A 25,848-nucleotide genomic window follows, 5' to 3' on the forward strand; every position below is an offset into this window, starting at 1 on the left:
CAGAGCTGAAAGATATATCCTAAGATTCCTTTAGATACACCTAAATTAGGGATGATTATAATGATATAGAGAAAATTCTGAATTAAGTAATCTAGTTTTAGATAAAGTGTGGAATATTTATCTACTGTCAGTCTTCTCAGATTCTTCTGTTACTGATAAAAATCACAAAAGCCCCCAAAGTAGCAACACATGTGACATGGAAATAACCAACATCAGAAAGTATGTTGTTTGGATTAACAATCTGCTGTTTCCAGTGATCCCTATCTGCCACTGATTTATTGGAGGAAGTCCTGCTACAGCCAAGGTGTGGACAGGACTTTGGACTTTCACAGGGACAGAGGGACTAACTAGTGGAGAACTGGTGAAGCTGAAGGCTGCTGTTTTCCAGATTATTCTTCTTAACTTGACCTGCTAGACAATGGTGGCTTTTTGTCCCACTAGACTTTCCTGGAGGATGAGGCTGAATCTCACAAGCTAAGACTGAAATGGTTCTGTTGATACTCAGCTGAAAGGTTTGAATGAAAGTATTTCCTTAGCTTTTCCATGAGGCCTTTTTCTCTCCTATAGGCATTCCTCCTGGCTTCTGGGATCCACAATGGGGGGTCCTTTTTTGAGCAGGGCTATTTTGTTCCACCTCTCTTCCTGTTTCAGTGGAAGAGAATGTGCAAAGATGGAGGAGAAGAAGAAGAAAGAAGAGGCAGCTTTGTTTACCTCAGAGATTTGATGGGACAGGGAACCTAAAGGACTGTAAGACTGGATAAGCAACAGTAGAAAATTTCAGAAAATTCTTCCCAAATATAGCCTAAGGCCCTGGTTTTCCTTCATGACTCTTCTTCTCCTAGTAATCCTAGAAAATCTTCCCTAACTCCATCTAGATGCCCTTCCCATCGTGGTTACTCTCTCCCCGCAGCTCCCTTTCATTTTGCAGGAGAGCAATTCCACATGCAGAAAACAAGCTTTATTTCACTAAAATTAATTATGTGAGGGAAAGTACAATTTCCCATGCCTTGGCATTACAAAATTTGAGTAACAGTCAATCTTTTGAGGTAAAAAATTTTGGAAACTATAGTTGGTCCTGTGGGTTAATGGAGCTGCTTTGAGGAGCGTTTCATGTTGATGGGGAAAGCAATGGGTTCAAAACTTGCTGTGAGTACTAATACAGTCATTTGAGGACCTATCTGCTGGCCATGGTGAGAAAGAAAAACCTTCCACTGGGTTCCAGTGCAAATCTCTGTCAGGAAAGAAAGCTGCCTAAGGATGCTATAAAACAGAATGCGAGCACTGAATATATCAAAAGGTGTGATTTGAATACAGAGTCTGTGTATTAGTGATGACTCCCAGATGTGCAAAGCTGTGGGTTAGTATTATGCCTTTGAGTGTGGACAGCTATGAGTAGTAGTCTGTTTTGTGTTTGGGCCAGCAAACACGGTGTTACAGAACTAGATTAGGGCCAGATGGATCATCCTTCCTCATAAATCTTCTGAGAAGCATGTGAAAAACCTGATGTAAACTTCTGAAAAGAAAGTTGTGGAGTCAGATAGACAAATTAATCTGGCTGCTTATGAATCTTAACATACCTGATTCTCCTGTAAAAAGGTTTTAGTTTAAAAAATCTGCTACAATAAAAATAGCCTATACCTGAAAACCTAGGTTTTTGGTACCTGATTCAAAAGGCAATAGTATCAGTATGACCAATTTAAAGTCCTGATGCTTCAGTAAGCATAGCAGCTGTTGAAGTCAGAAAACACTTTCATGAAACTTTTCCTCTTTTTTGACCCATTATTCAGAAATCCCTTTAAGCTGCAAGGCACAAAAGAAATGCAATATAGTTAATGTAAACAGAATCTACAGGACATCTTTGATCAAGAGCACTGATTTAGAACTGCTAGTCAAGTTTCATATTGCTGCAGGATAGTTCACTGAAAGGGTTTCAATTTGTATCTTAAAAAACTGATGAAGTAGTTTGTTCCAGTGACTCCTAGTTGAATTTTTTTCTAGGACCTCAGCTTTTAGGTAATGAAGGTTAAAAACCTTTCTAATTCTCACCCATTCATAGTGCTTTCCATTTCTTCTTGTGTAAACATTTGTCCTATATATAGCTCTCTTCCCACTTTGGTTTTCACACCTGAATAACTTTTAAATCAAGATTCTTTTTTCCGTTATACACTGTGTTCTTTTGATAATCCCAGAAATTCCTCTCTCTACTGTACTCCCTTTGCATAAATCTTCCTATGAATTTAATGGCCAGAATCTACTTAGTAATCCAGTTTGTCACTTTCCTCAGCTTAATTCTCTTGGACTTATGTCACCTATTATGTCCCAAAGCTGAATTAGAGGGGGTTTGATTTAATTTAATTTTAGTTTTTCTGATGTTGGCTTCCCACCTCAAAGCAGAAATTACTGTGAATTTTTATTTATTTCACATGTGATGAGACCTACAAATAGATAAGCAAAATGTCTGCAAAATGTCTGCAAAAGCCAATTCACTTTGTTGTTGTGGCTTTATAGTACTACAGAGTGCTAAGGGTGTTATCACCTTGTTTAGTATTTGTTATGTATCTTGATACAAAGCACTTGGACTGTCTTGTCATCTGTAAATTTCATTGTCTGCATCTTACAGCAATGTAATTCATAGAGATATAAATTGAGATATGCCCAGTCCTTCAACAATGTCTTAAGCTCTCTCCATAAATTTTATTATTTTTACAAAAATGTTATCCCCTCATCAACTGTTTCACTTACCTTACATTAAAAATTCTATTTAACAGAAGTCCACAGAGAGATTAGATCCACTGTGCTTCTGTGGCACAAAAAAAAACCCACCCCAAAAGATAACAGCACAAAACAAACAAGCAAACCCCAAAACATAAAAACACCAAACAAAAAAAAAAGTTTATTCTGGTACCATCTGTGTTTCAGAAACCTGTGTTATTCTTTATTTTCTTCATGTATTTTTCTTTTTCTTCTATTACAAAGTATTTACTCTTTCCTTCAAGGCACTTACATCCTTCAGTACAGCCAAGATCAAGTTAATGGGTTATTAACTGCTTAAATCTATTCCCAAATCTTTTAAAATTACAATTTGAAAGGCATTATCATTGCTTTCATTGGTTTTAGAGAATAACTTCCCAACTTGAGAGACTAACTAAAAATACTTATTGCTAGATCTGCATCTTTATATCATAATTCTTTCATTATTTTGAGATAAAGATTATATAATTCCCTGACTTTATTACATTAAATTATTTGAATTTTGCTTCCAGTTTAGATACAGACTTTTGCATTTCCATACTGCTCTTCTGCTTCACTGTCCTAAGTTCATCAACATTGTTACTGAAAACAGAGGAACAGCATTTGTTGGTTTTGGACCTGGGTCTAGTTTATCTTTAATCTCGATCAAATCTTTGATCTCGAAAGTCACTGCTTTTTATTGGTCTCTGTTTATGTAGCTAAGAAAATTTTACTGGTTCTTTTCAGTTCTTCTGGAAGATGTAACTCAGCTGGATTTTCGAAAGTTTCTACTTTATCCTCCTGCTTCTCGACCTCCATATTTCAGCTTTTTTATTGCTCCAGCAGTAACTGGAAATATCTGTTTAAATATCTGATTGTCTGTGAGATAACAGGAAGCAATTAGATTATGGAAATACACATTATAGATTTCAATTAATCTAAATGTCCTCCTTTTAAAAAGGAATGTAAATGTTTACTACTACTTCATAGAACTGTTAAGGTCAAGACCACTTTAATAATACAGAAATTTGGGAAGCAACATAGAAGAAGCATTCCTATGCACTCCTGTCACAGTTGACAGAAGTCCCCGAGCTTGATTTTATTATTGATGTCCAGAAAATTGTAGCCACTGGTTTGAAGCTATGTCTATTTCTCAGGTGTTGTTCTTGAACAATTTCCAGACTTTGTACAGATGGTGCATATCTCGGTATCTCCCAGCTTAAAATAACACTGGATTTGAAAAATAAATTCTGTATTGACTGTAATGAAGCTTGCTGTAGACTTAAGAATCTGAAATTTTGAAAAAACTTATTTTTTTATTTGCTGTGACAAGTGTGTTTTCTCCACTCCCAATAGCAAATACTGAGACAGTGTGACTGAAAGCAAACCACAGATTTGGTTGGTTTGTGGTTTTTTGTCAACTCATACATTAGCAGCATACACAAGATTTGTTCCTACTGTAAGCACAAGTAAGAGATATTCCTAAAGAAAATGCTGTTACATTTCAATTTCTTACTTTTTAATGTTGGAAATAATAACGCATTTTTACCTGTTTAAAGCAAGCTTCCACCAGATTTGGAGGGAACATATTTCTGTGAAAAAGAAACAAAATAACATAAGAAGTAATAAGACTCTAGTAATATCTTAAGTAGGGGCACAGCTAATAAAATAATTGACAAGCCAATTTTTGAAGGAATTGTAAGAAAAATATGTAATTATATGTACAGTGAGTAGAGCTTTGCATACAGCATTGGCCTGGTTAGTTTTATCAGGAGGAGGTGTAGTAGGCTGGATAGATAGTGGTAATTGCAATACCTGTATTCAAGATTGTATAGCAGGCCTGGTTATAGTGCAGAATATTCACTAAATTACCAAATGAACAAAGCTCTGTGAGTCAGTGCTGACTTCCAATTTTGTATTTATTCATGCCTTCTGAATCCAGACTAATAAAAAAGTTAATGTTTAATACATTTGTACACCTCAAATGGTTTTTGTAGTCATGTAGCCTAGTATATAATTACATTTATTAATAACTTTGGGGTCTTGTGATTAAAAAAATAATATTTCTGAAGGTTGAGCACTTCTTAATAATAACAGATACATATATTATTATATCTGTGTGTATATAACTTTTACATACAAAGGTTGGTTTGTTTGCTCTCCAGCATGGTTACATTTCTGAGGGAATTAGCAGTAGCCTAACTGAATAAATCTTGAGGAATCTGAGTGCAAACCTCTTCATGGGTCTTTCTGAAGTCCCCTTTCCTGGCAGCATGACTCTTGGAGGCCTTTCTCCATGTCTCTGGCTTCTCCAAATGGGTTAGTGGAACACAAAATTTTGGTGGCTTTACCTGTGGAAAAGCTCCCGAGTTCAAAACCTCAGCTTCCCTACTCCCTGGAATACATCTGTGACATATTAGCTCTATAAAAGAGGCATTGCAGAGGCTCTGAGCAAGGAGAAAACAAGATTTTATATCTGTGCCCCTCGGTTTCAAGCATTTTACTCGCCTGTTGCTGAAACTTATTTCCCATCTTTACAATTTTACAAGTTGAGTAGATGCACACAGATTGGCAGCTACAATTCAAAATTAAGATGTATCAGGTATTCAAGTGAAATGAGAAAACTGCCAGAAGTTTGAAGTAAAGAAAAGCAGAGCAATTCGATAATAAAGACTGTGTATGGAAGGAGGGGAAAAGACCCATGCAGATAGCAGAACAGAAATCGGTCTTTTGTGCGTGAAGGAATCTTTGAATATTAAAAATAGTTTCTTCCCTTGCAACATCTTTATTTGAAAATAAGTCCATATATTCCTTTGTAGCTTTGTAGAGGTTACAGACAGTGGTATCACGTAGTTGAAATAAACATGGCCAGTTTATGTAGTCACTGTCTAAAAGTCTCTATTTTTGTTCTCATGTGAATCTAAACATTACTATTATTGCTATTGGTACAGAAAATGTGCAATATCATAGCCATACCTGATTAAATCAAGAAAGGCATCTGCTGCTGTCACTTGCACAATTTTGCCTTCTCTGTGCATGTTTTCTTTAGTACCTTTCCCAGGGTGGATGATGACCACAATGATTATACCAATCAGTACAGCAATGATCGTAGTACTCATGTAGTAGACTACTGCTCGGACTCCCATCTTCCCTGATGCTTTACTATCCAGGGCAGCAATTCCTAGTAAATTTAAGAACAAGGACATTCACCTCATACAGTTGTGATCAAAGATGAGAAACTCAGCATGATGAAAATGGTTTTGTGGGAAGACTTTTGGTGACTAGTACATTTAAAGCTACCCAAGGTAAGCTGGTGCTCCTCTGCAGCTTGTACTGCCTCTGTGCTCCCATCCCACCCCTAATGCTTGTTATTACATAATTACATGAGTTACAGCTTTCTGTGTTTTGTTAACACTCCTAAAAGCAAAGATTAAGACTATTGGTCTGATGCAGTATGAAATTCCCTGAATTCCAATGAGGCAGTTCATGGCTTTTGAGTAGTGTAATTACCAGATGTGCCTTAGAAATGCCTTGTGCCAAATTTGTGGTAGTAAGAAAGACAGAGTACTCTCAGGAAATGCTGATAATGTTTGCCACAATGAATGTGTTTGAAGAGTTTTCTGCAATCCCTAATGGAATGATCTTAGTTACCTCTGTCCCAAGCCATGGGAGTTTAAAACAGATTAAATGCTGTTAGTTTCTGAAAATCCTTACTATTGTATAAATAAGCATTAGAATCTTTTATAAGCTTTGCAAAACTTGCAGCAATAATCCTAATTCTTGGCTTGTCTTAATACATCTGATCTAATGTGAATACTAGGGTGCTCACTGTGGCATCTGCTGAAGTGTTTGGTCATCAGATTGCACCAACCGGGCTGCACTGTGTTTTTTAAATAAAGGTGCAGTTCTGCCAGGAAAAGAGCTCTGAGTCTCTGAGAAGCTCATGAGGACTGTTAGAAGTAGAAAAGCTCTTTCTCTTTCCAAGCAGGTGTAGCTAGTATTCTTGTCCTTAAGATGTCCCTTTGCTCCTTCTTAAAATTTCAGGTAGTCAATAATTTCCCCGTACTTCTTCCAGAGGGGTACACTGGCTGTCTATAAACAGTGCTGCTACTTCTTGTTGGAATCAAGCTTTCAAAGTGCAGAATGAAGAAAGAAGTCAGCAAAGAATGTTTTTGCTTTATCACCTTCTCCTATGGACCTCTCTCTAAGGCACTGCCTAATCCAGACTTCTGCAGACTGTCCAGATAGATCTTGATGCTGTCTTTGTACATGTAAAATATCATGAAAACTGACCACCTTCTGCTCCAGGTACATATCTCAGAGAAGAAATAATTTAAAACAAGACAACAGCACTGCACATATATATATATATATATATATAATATGGAAATATAAACTAGAATAATGACTAAACTAAATGTTTTCTTAAATAATTCTAGATATATCATGCTTCTGTCCATCTTTCAATGGAGGAAATACGTGCTACTGGTGTTGCAGTAAAAGTACTGTAGCCATTGATGTAACAGATAAAAGCTGTGTTCCAGGCTCTGATCAAATCTTCAAAGTATAAAACCAAACACGTGCTTCATACTTACCCTTTCATTTCAGTTAGCATTTACCTGTCCTTTCAGCAGAAGCCATTAGAGCCAGTCAGATTTGTAACCACAGAACAAATTGCAAAAGGAAACAACTAGATTTGCACCATGAATTGCTTGCTCTACACATGCCACTTCAGTGGAAGAACAAAGTTACAGGCACAGTAAGAAACTGAAAATGGAAAGCCAACATTAGAAGAACTTGATCCTTCATTTCTCTGGTCATCTTTTCCATCTGTAAAACTGGATAATGATGCTTGTGGTAAGTTTACATTTATGTTTTTGACCTTCTGTGAGGAAAATGTGAAGTACTACAAGTAATAAATAGTTTTCTTAACTTTACGAACAAGAAATAACTCCTATAGCCCACTTGTTGGTGGATTTAGGATTCATTACTGTTTTTAGAGTCCTCAAAATAATTCAAATGCAAGATAATGCAGATGCAAAATAGTGTAAATATAATTAACCAATGCATAAAGTACCAGTATGTAACTTAAAATAAAGTGTGTCTTAAAAAGTGAAACATTAATGGATGCACACTAGTCCAGTCAACTTTATGTAAGCTAATTACTGTTTTATGTCCTTGATAATTCTAGGATAGTGACAATGGTGGTATATATCTTCATTTTAGCTAAAATCAGGCTTTAAACTTGGTTTACAGCCCGAGCATGAAAAGGTTAACTTGTATAGTTTCCCACAGGTAGGAAGGATTGGAAATGCACAGAGGTTAAATCTGGCAGTTTCCAGTATCCTGCCCTTACCAGGTAACAGGTTCAGGACCAGATACTGAGCATTGTCAGTCTAGATAGTTCACAGACATACATGCTTCCTCCTTTAACAAGGCCTGGTCTGTCTTTGAACTTCACACTTACACTAGGTTGCGTCTCCTGCACTCCAAAAATCACTAGGAGTCAATATCTTACGGCGTATCTTATCGTAGGGCGTATCTTACTCATGAACATTGCTGAGTTGAAGGATTAGAGCTTGTGATCCTATTTCTTGGACTGATTCTGGCATTGGGTGGTGAACCATGTGCAAGTGATACACCAGGGAGCAAGAGTCATGCTCGTTTCTTTACAAGCAGCTTTAGAGCTTGGTTTCCTATTATGCATTCTGGCTGTGATTACATGGTCCCTTATTTCAGGAAATCCTGCTCTTGCTTATCACTTACAAGACTTCTCAGCTTGAAGTTAGGGAACAGCAATTCCTCTCTTCTTGAGCTCTAACCGCTCGTGGCATGTATAGCAGCAAGCATTCCAAGCAGAGGGGATGATAGGTCTAAGTATGAACAGAAGCCACATGAGGAGGAAGCAAGTTCTCACCTCAGAGAGCCCTTACTGGGCAGCTGCTGGGCAGCGTTCCCTCCCACTGAAGCTGATGGGAACTTGGGGAACTCACAAGAGAGACACTTAGTACTGTCCAGGCCCGAAACTGCAAAAGCTTCCAGCATACCAACAAGAAGAATTATCTAAAAAATTACTTTAAATCTGTTTTTAAAACATGAGAAAATTATGGGCTTTATTTTCTTTATATTTTAAGATGTTGACAAGATTTCTTAGAGCTGAGTGGGACCCTGGAAGAATCCCTAATGGAGAAGCAATAAAGTTTGCTTCAAAGCTTTCATGTCTCACAGACCATTGTACCCTTAGCGTGTCCTTTCACAGCCAGCCAGCAAAACTCCCATTGTCCCACTGGAGATGTATGTGCCCCTTTCATCCTGCTCGTTGCTCTCCCCTCGGCATGGCTGCTGGCTCCAGCACCTCTGCCTCCTCTCTTCCCTTCCCCTTCCCCAGGGGGCCTGGGAAACTTTGCTGTGCCACCGGTCCCCCCACACAGGGATGCCTTGAAGTTGTCAAGGCAACCTGGAGCAGAGTGCCTGTAATTTCTCCCAGCGTGTGCGTGCACACAACATGAATGGGAATTATTTTTTAAGTATTGATGGCAAGGGGGGAAGCACTGAGGGAAGGAGGAAGGGGAAAGAAGAAAGAAGGGGGAAGGCATAATTCTGTAAAACTACAAACAAACTCAAGCCCTTACTTCTGTCATCTCGCTTCACCTACTCTTTTCCTCTCTCAAGAAAGTCACATTGTAGGTGAAACAAAGACATGACAAGGAGTTCTCAGGAGTGTCAGGCTCAAAAGCAAAGCACTACATTGCTCTTTAACAAAGGTGTTGGAGAGGAAATAAAAATACTTTAAGGATGTAGGAAGGGCAGCAGGGAAGCAAGTAGTACAATTGCAAGAGAAGGAGAAAGAGAGAGAGAGGATGCAGGAAAGAGGAGAAAAAAAATGTAGTTTGGGCAACTTGTTAAAAATTCTGAATTGAGAATCTGATAGTTCTGATTGTTTGCCTGACTTGATCATGATTCTGCAAATTATCATGAAATAACGATGCAGCAACTTTCCTTAATAGCTATTACACTGACTGTTTTTTTATAAATTAAGTTTTGTTTTATTGTAGTTATGATTCTAGACTATACAGGATTCTAGAATTTACACATCCATAGTTGCTTCTATTGTTTTTAATTTTCTTTACATTAAAGGCATCTGTACATACTCTGTGTGTAATCTTGGATTATACAAGGGCACAGTAATGCAGAGGGATGGTACTGTGCTCCTCAGCAAGATTAAAGGTAAAATACACTGAGCACATTTTTTTAGATAATACTTAAGCCAATAATAGCTTTGGATCTGCTAGTTAAAAAAAAAAATATTAAAAAAAATTCAAGGAATTATTTTTAAAACAATAAAGCAGAGCCTATGTTAAGAAGTCCTACAACTTCAGAACACTTTCTCCCTTTAATTAGCACAACTGCACCAACTGATTTACTGCAGGACAGTCCAGTGTCCCCCATTTATAAGTTATGAGTTATTTCAGTCTGAGACTAAGCACGTACCTAATTATACTGTTACAGTACTTAAGAATTTCTACCTGTGGATTTTTTTAGGAAGAAACAGTATACATATTTACACAGCTAGGTGGAATATGCGTATTTACCGTGACAATAACTGCTCAGCAGTTGGTATGACTGAGGCCCTATTTCTGTGTGTAAACCCCAAGTCAGCAAACATTCTTAGACTTACATTTGTCCTTCAAGTTAATCACCAAACCAATCTGGTTTGCCAAATCCGGTGCTGTAACTAGCGGGTTGTAAATGGATATTTTAATTTACACTCAGCAGTAAGTAGTTTGCCACTGAAGAACTCGACAAGTAGCAAGATTAATTTTATTTTGCTTTTCCTAAAAAAGGAGTAACTACTTATGACTATTTCTAGTACTTTCAGTGATCTTATCATTTGTCAGAGCAAACGAGACTCTGTCACTGAGGGAGGGGGTGTGCATCTGAGTGTACGTGTATAATTTCAGTTTGAAAACAGTTAAAATTCTCAGCTGTGGCTTTTCATGTTGAAAGTCCCTGCTCTGAATTTTTTTTTTCTCTCCTTTAAAAACTTCAGGAAAAATGTTTGTGTGTTTGCTTTCTATACTAAAAGTCTTGTGTTTGTAAAAAGAGAATCTAACATTTTGCCCGCAATATTTTTAAATTCTGGGTTTTTTTAAGATTACTTTTGATGCATAATGATGAAACTTTAAAATACAGAATAGAAAAGCTCAGTTGGAAGTGACCTACAACGATCATCTCATCCAACTGCCTGAACACTTCAGGTCTGACCAGAAGTTAAAGCATGTCCAGATGCTCCTTGAACACTGACAGGCTTGGGGCAACAACCACCTCTCTAGGAAGCCTATTGCAGTGTTTGACCACCCTCTTGGTAAAGAAATGCTTCCTGATTCAACCAAATCCTCCCTTGATGTAGCTTTGAACCACTCTCATGTGTCCTGCCATTGAATTCCCAGGTAGAAGAGCTCAGCACCTCCTCCTCCACTTCCCCTCCTCAGGAAGTTGTAGAAAGCCATAAAGTCACCTCAGCCTCCTTTTCTCTAATCTAGACAAGCCTGAAGTCCTCAGCTGCTCCTCACAGAATAGTAGGAATCCTGCTCATTACAAGAGAAATAGCAGGTTTGAAGCACTTGGCTAAGGGGCCCAGGTAGTGTGAGGCTGTGGGTATAGGTCTGAATGCCTCCAAGACAGTATCCTGCTGAGATGTAATGACATGTTGTTGCAAATACATAAAATAATGAACCAGTTCTGAATGAGTGTGTAGAACAAACCTTGCATTCTGGTCCTCATATATATTGACTACTAGAAATAAAAAATAGAGGATTTAATCATCATTATTAGTTTTTTTCCTTATTCAGTATATTAGAACTGAATAGATGCCACTTCCTTGCTAATGTAGATTTTTATGAAAACTTTGTTTAGATTTTTTTTACCCAGTCTTTTAAAACAAAACTTTATATACAGAGCATCTTTTTCATGTTAATTATTTTCCTTTTTTTATGGTCTCTTTATTAGGGCATAGCAGGTGTTATTTAAGGACTCCTATAGTGGAACAGCAATAATGGTAACTGTTGACTCAGAAGTGTTGCCCTAATTTTGTTTCTTTAAGGCTGTCTCTTACTCTCCTAATGAAGAAGTCTTAAATGGGCTACTCCTGACCCCCTATATCCACCAAGCATTGTGTGATGAGTAAACTCTCAGTGTGAGACCTTGAGGACAATCCCTTTTGTGTATGTTGACGAGGATTTGTGGAAATGTGTAACACTGTGCAAGATCATGGTAAAATATGCTGACAGAAAAATTCTAAGGAAAAGCAATAGTTAGGTAAAGGCAGTGGAAGTATTGCCTGAGTTTAATTAACATGGTTAAGCTCTAGGGTTTTATTCTGATAGCTGTTGAGCATGTCCCAAGTGCTGCTAAGCATTCCCAGAAAACAAAAGTTAAATAATTTGTAAAGCTTTGGCAACTGAGCCCTTCACATGATTAGGTCCAAATTCTAGATTAATGTTTTTAATACCAGTAGCAGTAAAAGAATAAAATTGCAATGAAAAATAGCTAAATAACATTTTCAACGAACCGTATACATTGGTGAAATTAATTAATATTAAATCAATACAGCTAATGACTTCCTGAAGCCATGAGATACATGTCTGAAATACAGCTCCATGTACCTTTTTGCATGAACTGATGGGACAAGCTGCTCCCAAATCTCAGTTGAATTTTCCTTATTTGAATATGGAAATTTAAATAATGAAATTAGATCTTTTATTATTTTTTCCAAATCTATTAGGAACACTGGGCAAATACCTGACAGGAAAATTAGTAAATGTATTTGATCCAAAATTGCCTGACTATGATTAAGCCAAGCTGATTAAGGAAACTCATGGCTGAGATACAGTAAAATGCAATTCAACGAGCCAATTAAATGGCTAAAAGGGGCTCCTAAACTACTAGACCTGCTGCTTTGTAGTCCTGCCCCATCCCTTGCCACCAGAAAACTAATCGCTTTGGGTTTTGTAGAGTTAGTTTTTCTGTCAGTTTGTCATTCTGAATCATCCCAGAATTGTGTCATGTGAACACCAGAACTTCTACAAAGGAAGCAGGAGGACACTATGTCTGTGGGCAGAAAACTAGCATTTTGGCAGCAGCTTGCTGCTGCTGCAAGTTGACTGTAATGTTAAACCTCATCCTTTGCTCTTTGGTGGCAGGGCTGCAAGTTCAGCATTCCTTTTTTCCCCCTCCTTATCTTTAAGCTGGCTCTGTTCTCACCAAGTAGCTGAGCAAACACCAACCACCATCTAATGACAAGGAAAGACCAAGGGTGTGTGAAAGAGCACCTGGACCTAGGAGAGCTCTGGAGGACCACAGCTACTCAAACTGGCACTGCCTTAAAAAACAAAACCAACCAACCAACCAAAAACAACCATTAGAAATATATACCCTTAGGAAGATACACACATGTTCCCGATACATGTAAGAAAATTCACTCGCTACATGACTGAATGAGAGAACTCAGGCTTTAGCAGGAAGGCAGGACTTAACAACATGGAGAAGCATCCACATACGCACTTAAATAAAGCAATGTACCTGTCTTTGGGGGTTCTCCACTACTACAGTGAGGAGAAAAGTTGTATATGATGAAAAAAGACCACTTCTAGAGGAAGCTAACCTAACCCTGCCATTTGTACTATGCTATTCATAGAATGCTTGTTTTGAGATATACCTGAATCTGAATGCTGGATCACATAGGACTTTCATTCAGAAAACTTCTGCATGTGTAAAAGTGCTGCTACTTGAATGTTGCATTCTTTTTCCTCCACTCTGTGCTCATATGACCCCATCTGGATTACTGTGTGCAGTTCTGGTGCCCCCAGAACAGGAAGGACATGGAGCTCTTGGAGTAAGTCCAGAGTAGGACCACGAAGGTGATGAGAGGGCTGGAGCACCTCTGCTATGAAGACAGGCTGGGACAGTTGGGGTGTTGAGCCTGGAGAAGAGAAGGCTCCAGGGAGATCTTATAGCACCTTCCAATACCTGAGGGGGCTACAGGAAACCTGGGGAGGGGCTTTCAGAAGGGCAGAGTGATTCCTCTCTTGGTGAGAGGATAAGGGAGAATGGTTTTAAACTGGAGGAGGGTAGATTTAGGTTAGACATTAGAAAGCAATTTTTCAGTGTGAAGGTGGTGGAGATACTGGCACAGCTTGCCCAGGAAAGCTGCGGCTGCCCCATCCCTGGAAGTGTTCAAGGCCAGGTTTGATAGGGCATGGAGCAACCTGATCTAGTGGAAGGTGACCCTGCCCACGGCAGGAGGAATTGGAACTAGATGATCTTTAAGGTCCCTTCCAACCCAAACCATTCTGTGATTCTGTGATTTGGTTGGTTCCATATTTCTTGACAGAACCAGCACAAAAAAATGCTAGCAAAGCTATATAATGTGTGCTAGCTTCAAGTGTATTTCCTCCATTCCCTTCTAAATCTTATTAAGGGAAAATGTTCCCTAATTGACAGGGTTTTTTTTCATCCTTCATCCGCTTGGCTACACACACAGGCTCTTCTAACCACAGATTAGTCATTGCAAGAAAATTGTTTGTGTCAGAATGTCACTGACTGGTGTAAATGGTAGAAGCCTAAATAATCTCCAGTTGCTTTAAAGTGAATTTTTTTACCTTTCAGTTAACCATGAATGATGAAAGACCATTTTTTTTGTTATTTATCAATGATACTATGATACTGCCCTTTCCATAGAATAACTTCACTTAATGAAGCTCTGCTTAGTTTCAGTGCATCAAAATCAGTTGTTATCTTACAAAAAATGTTACAATAACCTGTACCGGAAGGTATTTCTCAGAACATCAAGTCTAGCATTCTGATATAGCAGGCAAATATGTTACAGAATCATTATTAGAAAGTTACTGATCTTGAGGTTCATATCAGTTGTTATTTTTAGCCTAACTGTATTCATGGTGTGGTATTCCACAGCCTTGCTCACTTCTTACTCTCCTTGTTTCCATACTCAAATAACTTGATTTTTCATCCTTTAAAATTCATCCTTTTATTATAGAATCATAGAATGTCTTGAGTTGGAAGGGACCTCTAAAAGTCTTCTAGTCCAACCCTCCTAGAAGAAGCAGGGACATCTCACACTGAACAGATTGCTCAGAACCCCATCAGCCTGACCTTGAATGTCACCAGGAATGGGGCCTCCACCATCTCTCTAGGCAACCTCTCCCAGTAGTCCATCACCCCCACATTAGAGAATTTTTTCCTAATGTCCAGCCTAAATCTACCCTTCTATAGCTTGAAACCATTGTCCCCTTGTCCTATTGTTACTTGCCCTTGTGAACAGCTCTCCTCTAGCCTTCTTATAGGCTCCTTCCAGGTATTGGAAGGTCACTGTAAGGTCCCCCTGGAGTCTCTTCTTCAGGCTGAACAACCCCAACTCCCTCAGCCTTAAGACAGAGTCAGTCAGAGAAGGCAGAGAAGAATTCCATAAACCATCCCAGACTGTGCTTGTTACTAAATGATTTATAGAGACGAAAGTATTACACCACCAAATAAAAGGAAACATGTAAATACGGCACACTTAGATGTTGCATTTATTAAGTGTCAGTGATACTTGCATTATTATAGGAAACCTCTTTCAGCAATATACTCTACAGCTCTGAAAAGTATAGTTGATTTACTTTCTGGGTTCGCAAGATCATAAAATACATTTGGAAAAGGACGAGGAAAGCACATTTCCTGAAACTCACATCTGCCTGAGAAGGACCCTGCTGTGGGTCTGTTTAGATACGCATTTAACTCTTCGCATTATTCCGTCTTTTGCTCACAGTATTGGAATGTGCCAAACAATATGCTTTTTGAAGGGAAACTAGGGAGTAATTTATCTTCTTTATGTGTGCTAAGCAGAGCAGGAGGGAGAGGCAAGCAGGGATTCACAGCAAGCCATGGAGCAGTGATTAGTAACAGCTGACAGTCTCAAACCAAGACTCTCTTTCTTTGGTTACCTCATTGTAATAACAGAGTACAAAGGACTGACTGTCTTCAAGCCAAGAATCAGAGACCCAGGAACACAGAAAATAGCAGCTCACAACTTTTTTTTTGTAACAAAACACTGCTTCTACCTGCACAGTGTACTTCTAAAAAGACGTTCATTTATGTCTGGACATTTGGACTAAGCTTTCCTGGAAATGGGCTTTTTCTGTTGGGCATAAAGCTGCTTATTTTCTGTATCAGGAGTTAAAAAATGAGCACATTTCCTTACAAAAAAAATAATGTAACATGGTAAATTACTTCCATTTAATTAGGCAAAAAGTTCATTTTGGTAGCTAATAAGCCAAAGCTTATTAGCTTGAATCCTCCAGGACATGTTGTTACGAGTTTGAAATGAATACACTAGTAGTTGAAAGAAGTTCTGCTTCATCAATGATGAAAATATTAGTTTTCACTTATTCTTGAACATAGTACCAAAAATACCCAATTTAAGCATGACGTGCACTGCATCCTGGCAAGATACCACTGATAATACCTTTGCCTTCTGGATGGCATGAAGTGCATTACTTAAATGCTCCACAAAAATCCACTATTTAATTTTTAAAAATACAAGAGGAGCTTTTAATCTGCTAAAACATTGGTCTTAGTTTTGGCAGACTGTGCCTGGAGTCCTTCAAATACATGTTTTTGTATGTGCAGCACCTTCACAAATGCACAGTGATTCTGTTATCTGACTGTCTGTCTACCATATGATGAAGCTATAAACTATTTACTGTGCTAAATCACTCATGATTTACTTTACATTCTACTGAAAAAATAATGACATGCTTGAGAATACAGATTTGAGACTAGAAGTATCTGTAAAGGCACAGTAGCTAGTAATGTTGTCTAATGTAAATATGCATTTGCTTTTACATCTTCATTATGTAGCAGATGTCTGAAGAGACACTTCTGTTGAACTGCCACAAAAATGAAGTGAACATAATTCTAGTCAGAGAGGTGCAAGATTTAAATAATTGAAAATTAATGTTGCCTGAAGATAGAGAGATATCTCTACCTCTGTGAAAAAAGACACAGGATTTGGGGTATGAGATTGTACTGATATTTACCTTGCCACAGCTTTATGCTGGAGGCATCACCTTCACACTCCAAATGTAATCCAGTATCGTTGGCCAGCCAGTTCTTGGCTTCTTCACTAAAATAGAGTCTATAGCAGTGATAATGTATTTTATTTGGATGACCATCCACTAGGACTTGACATTAGTAAAGTTAATTTTATCGACTTAATGCAGCAGTTATCATTTGGAAAGAAGCTTTGCCCAGTTGGATGTGACTTAACTAAGATCTGAACTAATGGTAGCAGTGTGTTAATAATGCATCTGGTAGAAACATGGCCTTTGGATTTCTGCTTGGAATAGTAATCTTAGCATAATTTTTAAAACCTGAAATAATCTTTTTTTTTTTTTTTTTTTTTACCGGAGTTTTTTTTTTTTTTTTTTTTTTTTTTTTTTTTTTTTTTTTTTTTCTAATTCAGGTATATTAAGGTAATTTGGAAAAAAAAATAGTGACATTAACAGAATCATACAATCACATAATCATAGAATGGTTAAGGTTGGAAGAGACCTTAAAGATCATCAGTTTCCAACTCCCCTGCCTGAGCAGGGACACCTCACACTAGACCAGGCTTAACAAGCTTCATCCAACCTGGCCTTGAATACCTCCAGGGATGGGGCATCAACCTCCCTTACTACCCTAATGGTGAAGAATTTATTCCTGATGTCTAACCACAGTCACCCCTCTCTGAGTTTAAAACCATTACCCCTTGCCCCTTGTCACTGCCCTCTCTGGTGAGAAGTCCCTCCCCAGCTTTTCTCCAGCCCCTTCAGGTACTGGATGGTGCTATAAGGTTTCCCCAGAGCCTTGTCTTCTCCAGGCTGAACAGCCCCAACTCCCTCAGCCTGTCTTCATTGCAGTGATGCTCTGATCATATTCATGGCCCTTCCCTGGACATTGCCTTAAGATATGTTCAGCAAGAGTTGTTGTTTTTTTAGTAATTTGAAATTACTCTAGTAACTGACCACTAATTACTATTTTTTTAATATATAAATTTTTTTAGAAATCTCAGTGACACAACACTGATTGGTGGATCTGTGTTTAGCATAGAAGTGATACATTTTCATTTTGCTTTCAAGCTAGTGGTTGATTCATCTGCTGCTGTTTAATCCATTGATCACCCAGAGAATTTATCTGAGCAGCTCACAGAGCTGTCACTTTCCTTTTTGTCTACATTACCCACATCCTGTTGGAGTTCAAGTGTTCTTGTAATCCTTTTAATTTATTACATTCCTTCCCATGTGCCAGACATTTTTTCAGTTTGTACTACTTTGCAACAGTATGTAGGCTTCCATGGGTGTTCTTGACGAATTCAAACTTTGTTGGCTGACTTTTCTCCTCTCACACCTCAACTATCTTTCTAATCTATGCCAAGTTGTAGTGCTGCCTACATTCACATGAATAAACATAAATCACTTGGAATGGAGGTCCATGCTGCTGTTGCTATCCTGCTCCCCATGTTGATATAAAATGAGCTCAGTTATCTATCTATGAGAGTGAAGTCAGTGATGTTGACATGACATCATGTCAATCTGGGGAAGTGTGTCCTGAAAGATGTTACCCTCAGTACTGTGTTGAATTCAGTCCTGGACCCAATAGTAAAGCCTCAGGTCATTATCTGCTTTAGAAATTACATAACAGCATCTAATTTGGCAATAAAGAGTACTTTCAGATTCTCATTTTTTGAAGAATCACATTAACTTGGATTTGAAAAGGAAAATTCTGCATATTAAGTTTTAAATGGCAGCAAAAAAATGAATCTTGTATTAATAAAGAACACAGGAAGAATTTGTGATTTCCTTTATCAAGTACAGCAAAGGCTATTTAAATAGTATGGGATGTGATGCAGACATAGTTTTAAAATGGTTGTGTAGACATTTTTTAGATTTATGAACTAGCAGCTTTTTAAAACATCACTTGTGATACCTAAGTTACTATGTTAACAGTGAATAACCACATCCTAATTCATGACACCTTAAGCATATTTTCAATTTTTTTTCGTGAACTATATGAGTAAATCACAATTTAATTGCACCCTAATTCCCTCCAAGAACGTAATGGGTCACAATCATATAAAATTTATGAAAAAAAAATAATAATCCTATTTGTGAATTTAAGTCCTCTGGTAATATGTCATATGAATACTAGGGAGTCATTACTTTAGCTGCAATTAGTCCATTAAATTTTAAATTGTCACTGTAATTTGGCGTTTTTTTTTCACAATCCCGTAATGATGTTAAGGCTGTTCTGAGAACTAATTATGAAAGTGTGGAATTAGAGTTTCACCGAACAGGCTTTTGTTTTCCTTCTTTTCTCTCCTTTGTTTCAGTGACCTCCTGAACTTTGGGTCACTGATTCAGTTACAGCCTTGCAACATCAAAGCTGAGCATTTTTTCCTTTGTCATTCTCCAGTTTACAGACTTGTAGGAGGCAATGGAAAGAACTTAAGATTTCCTCTGGAATGCCTGACAGTAGCAGTCAGTGCTTTTAATAATATTATTCAGCTCTTTTCCAGGATGTTACAGTGCTAAGTATGGCTGAAAAATAGGTTTTGTCTTCCACAATTCAAGTGTTATACAGTTGCCATCTGGGCATCATGTGCTTGCAGGCAAGCTTGAGGATATGAATTTCTATGAGATGCCTGAGGTAGCAAAGAAAATATCAGATGATTTAAAACAAAACAGATGAAAGAGAAGTTTTGTGTTTGTTTTTTTTGTTTGTTTTGTTGTTGTTTTTTTTCTGATCACTGTTGTTCTTGGACTCTTGGTGTTCTGCAGAAGAGAAAAGAAGCCTATTTACTTTTTAATTCTTAGACATCCTATCTTGAATTTTAAAGCTTTATTTGCTCTATGGATGTGGTCCCTTTGCACAGTTTCATTAGCCTTGAGACAGATATTAGCCAGGCTTAACAAACTACTGCTTTCTAACTTTGTTGTCAGGGTTTGGGGAGTTAAGGCATACTGAAATTTGAAGTACTGGGCAAAGCTGATTTTCAGTGCAAGAATGCATTGGTTAATGAAATAGCCATTCATTAGGTGAACTCTTGACCAAACCCTATTTTTTCTCTAGTTCTGAAAAGAAACTACATTCACTGGAGAATCTCTGGTATTATCTAACTATTCAGATCTTAGAAGTGGGTGGTGAAATGAATAAAGTAAGTATTTAGCTTTGCATGAGGAGAGTGAAAATAAGAGAGCTGTTTATGGAGGAAAGAGTCAGCATCAATACATTAATTATAGTGCAAATAATGTACTTCTACTACTATGCTGTACTTTTACTTTTCTTAACTACCACCTGTAAGGAGATAGTGATACAGTTGTCTGAGGGTGAAAATGTGTAATTATCTGATAAAACTTAATTCTATGTAAATAAGTAACTATTACAGACTGAAGTCTAATCTTGAAAATGTGTTTAACTGAGGCATCTAATTTGTACTGAGGTACTTAGTTCAGAAAACTCATCACAACTTGTGATATGTTTTAAGCCCTTTAAACTCTTCAGTGAAGTAGAGGAGATGAATACTGCTTAAAGATTAACACCAGATATGATAACTCTAACTACTTAAGAATTACAAGTCATGCTCTCCAAATACTGAAATATCCTAAAACTCAACATTTTTTCAGATAAGCACTCTTGTGTGAACCTTGAGTTTTCAGAATATAGTCAGGATCTATTTTTTTTTCAGCTTTTCTTCACAGTCAGGGGTGCAGGAATTTAATTTCGAGAGATGATAAGTCTTTAAGAATATCATTAACATCTGAAAGCTTCTGTTGGCATAAGAGCTGAGCACTCCACCGTTTTCTTTATTTGCATGTTTCTTACGCAATGTTAGAGATGAATTGCCATTCAGTTTGTGAAACTGCAAAGAATTTTATCTTTTCCCTATCCACATAATTTGACCCCATAAACAACAAGACTTTTTGTTTTGCATAAGTCTTACTGTATTCTAGTAGCTTTCACTTCTCTTTGTAGATTAGCATTGGTATATCTAGTTTTTATTGACTCCTGCAGAGAAAAAAAGTCCTTTTGGTACACTCTCAATAGAAAATATACATGGAACTTCTGTATCTGGTGAGCTGAAGAAGCAAAATTTAAAAGCTGCAACCCCTGGGTGCTTTTCTTGACATTTTGCTAGATGTGGCAGGAACTGAAAGTTTGTGGTGTGAACGGCCCTGTTTCACAAAAGCGTACAAAACTCTGAGGAATCTGTGTTTGTCCTGATTGCATGTGTCCCTCTTTCTGATGGAAACACCATGCTCTACAGCGATGAACTCTTGGCTGAGATCAGAAATGCTAAATATACAAACTGTTGATCTGAGAAACACTGAGGCAGGTGACTTAAGAAAGGCCAACCTTGAGAGCAAGTAGGTGCCTGTAAGAATATCTTTTTCCCAATTTCTGGAATTCAGCTGTCACTAGCTATATTCCAGAGACATACAGGTAGGATTGGTATATATCAGTGGCACCATCCAGTCAAGCCTAGGAAGATAAAGTCCCAAAGAGAATTGAAGGAAAAAGGCTTTGTGTAAATGGGGAAAAGTGTAATCAAATTGGTCCAAGTGAAATATCTGAGGCAGTGCACAGACATGGCAAAGTATGCTCAGACCTACCCAAAATTGATGCTTTCTTGAATAAGCCATTACCACAAAAAACCAGTAGTTTCTGGGACGGACAGTATGTTACAAGAGTTTTGCACCAAACTTCAGTGGCATAACAGCACCCTGGACTCACTCTCTTGAAGAAAACTGAATCAGACTGAGCCTGAAAAATTTCCCACCAAGGGACTTTCCACTCAATTAAAAAAGGATGGCAATTCTGTAAGGAGATTCTAGGTTTCAGCAAACATTTCACTGCATTCACGTCTGCCTCAGGCACACATCTGGAGACAACATGGCAACAAAGAACTAAGGAAAAGGTATTTTATTCTGTGACAGCCATGTCTCTGCAAAAAATTATCAACCTTGAAAAGGAACTACTACACAACTGGAAAGCAATTCCTATCCACTAGGCAAGCTCTTAAATATTCCTGTGACATCTTTGGAGACACTGTTCATGTCATACAGAAGAGAATTGTTTCTATTTTGTTGCATCAATTTCTCAGGATCTGAACTGGAGGACATAGAAAATATATTAAAAAACAGCCTAGGAGTTAAAGAAAAAATATGCACTAACAGAAGTGCCTGGATGAAAGGCGCTGTAGCTAATGCAGGACCTGCTTTGTGACTCTAACATGCAGCTCAAATCCCAGATGCTGCTGATCCTTAGTTATATCTGTGGTGTCAACAAATCATTAAAGGTTTCTGCCCTGAGTGCCTCCCTTTTCTCCTTATCCTCCACCATCCGTGAGAGCTGTGTCATGCAGCCAGATAGCAGGATGAACAAGTAGCTGGGCAGCTTTCCTTCTCTTCCAGAAAATTCAGTGTCTAGCTGGAACCCAGACTCAAGGCTTGAGTCCTGCAGCTCTTGTGGTGCTCAGTGACTTTGCTTGTCCTCCATTCCTTAGAACTTAGGTGGGACATCCAGCAGTGCTATCAAGAAACAGAGATTCAGTATCTAGGAATGATGATAATGATGGATATGCCTTATAGATGTTTACAATCCAAATACATGGAGAAGGACAGCATATAAAAGATCCAGCAATTAATGCCGAGAATTAATATATTATTAGTCAACAACTGCCTATTATCAAAATGTGAGGAAAAAATGAGGGGTGAAAACAAGGGTAAAGGACCTAATGATAGTCTCCTGATTCTGAAAGATTACAACTTTCTGCACGTGGTTTGGTCTGCAGCTGGTCCTTCTGCAAAGATCTGTGTAGGTGATGTAGTGATTCAGAAGTACTTTGCCAGATTTTACCACATTGTTCAAAGGATGATAGGTGTTACTTCTGCTGTGCTCAGGTACTCCCAGTAATGTTTCTGGTGTCCACAAAATGCAACCTCAGGAACTTGCTTGATTAGATTCTTCTTGTCTTTATAAACAGTTACAGGAAAGATAAACTGACAAGGAAGCAAATATAATGGAATTGTGCTACATTCACATGTAGGAAATGGGGATGCAGATCACAGCATTTAGGCTAGGGGTAAAGAGGTGAAAGGAGTAGGGAAGTGAAAGCTGGTAAAACCTGAACGAAGCCTCTGTGTACCTAACTATCTCTGGGTGTAACTTTTCTCTTCGTAAGTTTTCAGACTCTTTTTTATTATACTTTAATATGGCTCTTGTTATTACTATTGGTATTTGTCAGCTTCCCAAGAGTGGCATACTTAAGAGCTGCTGATACTCTTTTGTATAGTTCTTTCCTTCTTTCTTGACGTATGGTTTTTCTTACATCTTTTAAGTCTAACTTCATGTCACTGAAGGGAATTCACATGTGTCGAATGTGAGATGATTCTTGCATCCTTAAAGGGTTTTCCCTTGATTTTGAACTGGGTCTCAAGAGCCAGGTATGTCAGAAAGCTGCAACTGTTAAGACTAGTCATAGCCATAGAGCAATTGGTAAGTGAAATCTTAACAGGTGAGAAAAGAGAGACCTCTTCTATCTGATATGAAATTCTATGGAGTGCAACAATAACCTTTGGGAAATTAGTTCCTCCAGTGGCTGGCCAACCCATTTATTTGTCTTCAACTCTACCTGACAACAGATTTTTACTGAAAAACTATGAGAAACAAAAGAAGATAGTGTTCTCTGTCCTTGTTTACCTTCCCTACATCTAGCCACCAGTGGGGACTAGGGCCTTCCTAAATTGTTTGTTCCCCAAATTTAACGGTCAATGATGGCTGTATCAGTGAATTCTCCAGTTACACTTTGAAACTTAATTTCTGCCTTGTGGCACTGTACAAAAGAATTTAATGGTGTGCTGTGTGAAAAAGTACTTAATTTTCTTTATTATAAGTGTGCTCCCTATTTATTTCATTGGAGACTCTCTATTTCCTTATTGTGAAAAATAATTATGAGAGATAATAATAAATAATTGCTCCATCTAAGCATCTACAAATGATTAATGATTTCTGTGAACTTTTATGGCTATCTTCCACACTTGTATCTTATTCAAGCCAAAAACTTGTAGTCTGTATAAATTCTCCTTGATTTTCACTAGAGCTCCATTCCACTAGTAAGTCCTGTCACTTCCTCCAGATGGTTCACCGGGAGTCTGAGAATTCTTGCCTGTGAACTAGTGAGCAACTGAGAGCTTGAGATTAGGTGTAGTGTATATAGGTCTAGCATGTGCCTCTGCCCCAGGTGTGTTACTTTGAACATGGCACCACTTTAGTTCATGCATCATGTTATCACAAGGTCATTAATTACTGAAAGCATCATTCTTTACAGTTTCAGTCTTCAGTTCCTGAACAAAATGTTTTATTTATTAACTTTGATTAAGGGCTTCTAGCAGATTTGAATTATTTTAAAGGAGTTTTTCAGTTTTGGTGTCTCTGATTATTGTAGACTTTATTCCTCAACATCCTTGCTGTTTGTGCACCACTGTGTGCTGAGACAAAGACCTCAAAAACTACAGTACTACATACCTTCTGGTTTTGCATGTTGTATATCATTATTAGGTTTTGGTTGTTTGTTTTGTTTTTTAAGGTGTAATAAAATTTTATTTTCTACAGGGTGTCACTGTATGCAGGAATTTAATCTCTGCTCTTACTGCTTTTTAATTTTTAGTGTGATCTGTGTTAGAATTGTTCTCTCTGGGCCTTGTGAAGATAGATTGCTATGTATTTCATATTTCAAACTTGTGTCAGGAATTGTTCAGAAGTGAATAATATTTTCAATTTATGATTCATTCTGTAGCTGCTTGCTGTTAGTATTTGCATAGCTTAAGATACATAGCACTTTCTAAGAGACTCCACCCAAAGCTGCATTTATTGTACAAATATGTATGATATTTCATTATGATTTTCTAACGTCCATGCTTCCTAACTAAATGCTAACAAAATGCTTCCTAACTTCCAAACGGGTATAGTTTGTTTCTTTCTGGAGCACCTTCTGTGCAAAAACTTGTTCAGGAAACATTCAGGAAATTATAGTAAAATTGATTGCCAACAAATACTGAATTTGTACATTGTTATTTTTTTTATTTGGACTTGAAAATAGCTGCTGAGTAGTTTCTAGCTAGTTTTTTTCTTATTGATTTCCCAGAATTCCTGCTACTTAAACTAATTTTTTTAGTTTTAAAAGCTTTTTTCCAAGACACTTTAGAATTACATTACGTAATTAACAAACTTCTCCTGCTCACATTCTCTTAAAGACTGTGGAGGGGATCAGTGTAAAAGTTTTAATTTTTTTCATTTTTGAATGCTATCTAAATAGTGATTACAGGCCATGTCAGACATGATAGACATGTGTTTTATCCAGTAACACAGGAAATGAGAGCAGTCTTTTAAAGTAATTATGTGTAAAAAGGTTCTGTATTTTTGAGTGCTCTTGGTCCAAATCTGCCAAACAGATGCCAGCTTGAGATGAAATTGTTACAGAACATGGATCAAGATGAGTAGTATTTCTTCAGTGGTTTCTTTATCCCTACAGGTTGCTCCAAGCCCCATCCAACCTGGCCTTGAACACTTCTAGAGAGGGGGCAACCTTCAGTTGTCTTCTTTTGCCTATAACTACAGTCACCTGAGATAGGTATAAAACTTTTCATTGATTTGATGGGTTTTGATCACTTTGACTTCTAAAATAATTTCTTTAGAACATGCAAAAATTAGATCATTTTGGGAAAATCAGAAAATTTCCAGTTCTTAGAATTTGGAAAATGGGTTAATCGCTCTGGTGACCAGCTACACTGAGCAAATACTTCTTAATTGTTTCTGACTTTTCACGTATGAAACACATGAACTGAATCAGAAAAGCTATATACTTTAAAACTGAAACACAGAAGAGTGTTGACTGAAATTTGTTAATATTTTTGGCTTCCAGCTTTACTGTGAGCATCCAAGATGTTGCACAGGCACTGCTTATAGTTCTATTCTGCCAGAATGACTTAAAGGGAAATACTGCTACACCACTGCTTTTTC

At 37.7% G+C, this 25,848-nt stretch overlaps 1 protein-coding gene across 4 annotated transcripts in view; it reads right to left on the reverse strand.

Moving 5' to 3' along the window:
* SLC1A3 (solute carrier family 1 (glial high affinity glutamate transporter), member 3) overlaps positions 1 to 25,848 on the reverse strand; it is a 64,303-nt gene that overhangs the window by 11,221 nt on the left and 27,234 nt on the right. For 3 of the 4 annotated variants that reach the window (XM_010008725.1, XM_010008723.1, XM_010008724.1), the window contains 2 exons: positions 5,707 to 5,911; positions 4,280 to 4,322 (listed from right to left, as the gene is read on the reverse strand). In XM_010008725.1, coding sequence (XP_010007027.1) covers positions 4,280 to 4,322; positions 5,707 to 5,911 — 248 coding nt within the window. The remainder of the gene's footprint in view (positions 1 to 4,279; positions 4,323 to 5,706; positions 5,912 to 25,848) is intronic. The other variant, XM_010008726.1, reaches the window with a different exon arrangement.

This window comes from Chaetura pelagica, unplaced genomic scaffold (assembly GCF_000747805.2).
Source record: "Chaetura pelagica isolate M959 unplaced genomic scaffold, ChaPel_1.0 scaffold31, whole genome shotgun sequence".
Lineage (NCBI taxonomy): Eukaryota > Metazoa > Chordata > Aves > Apodiformes > Apodidae > Chaetura > Chaetura pelagica.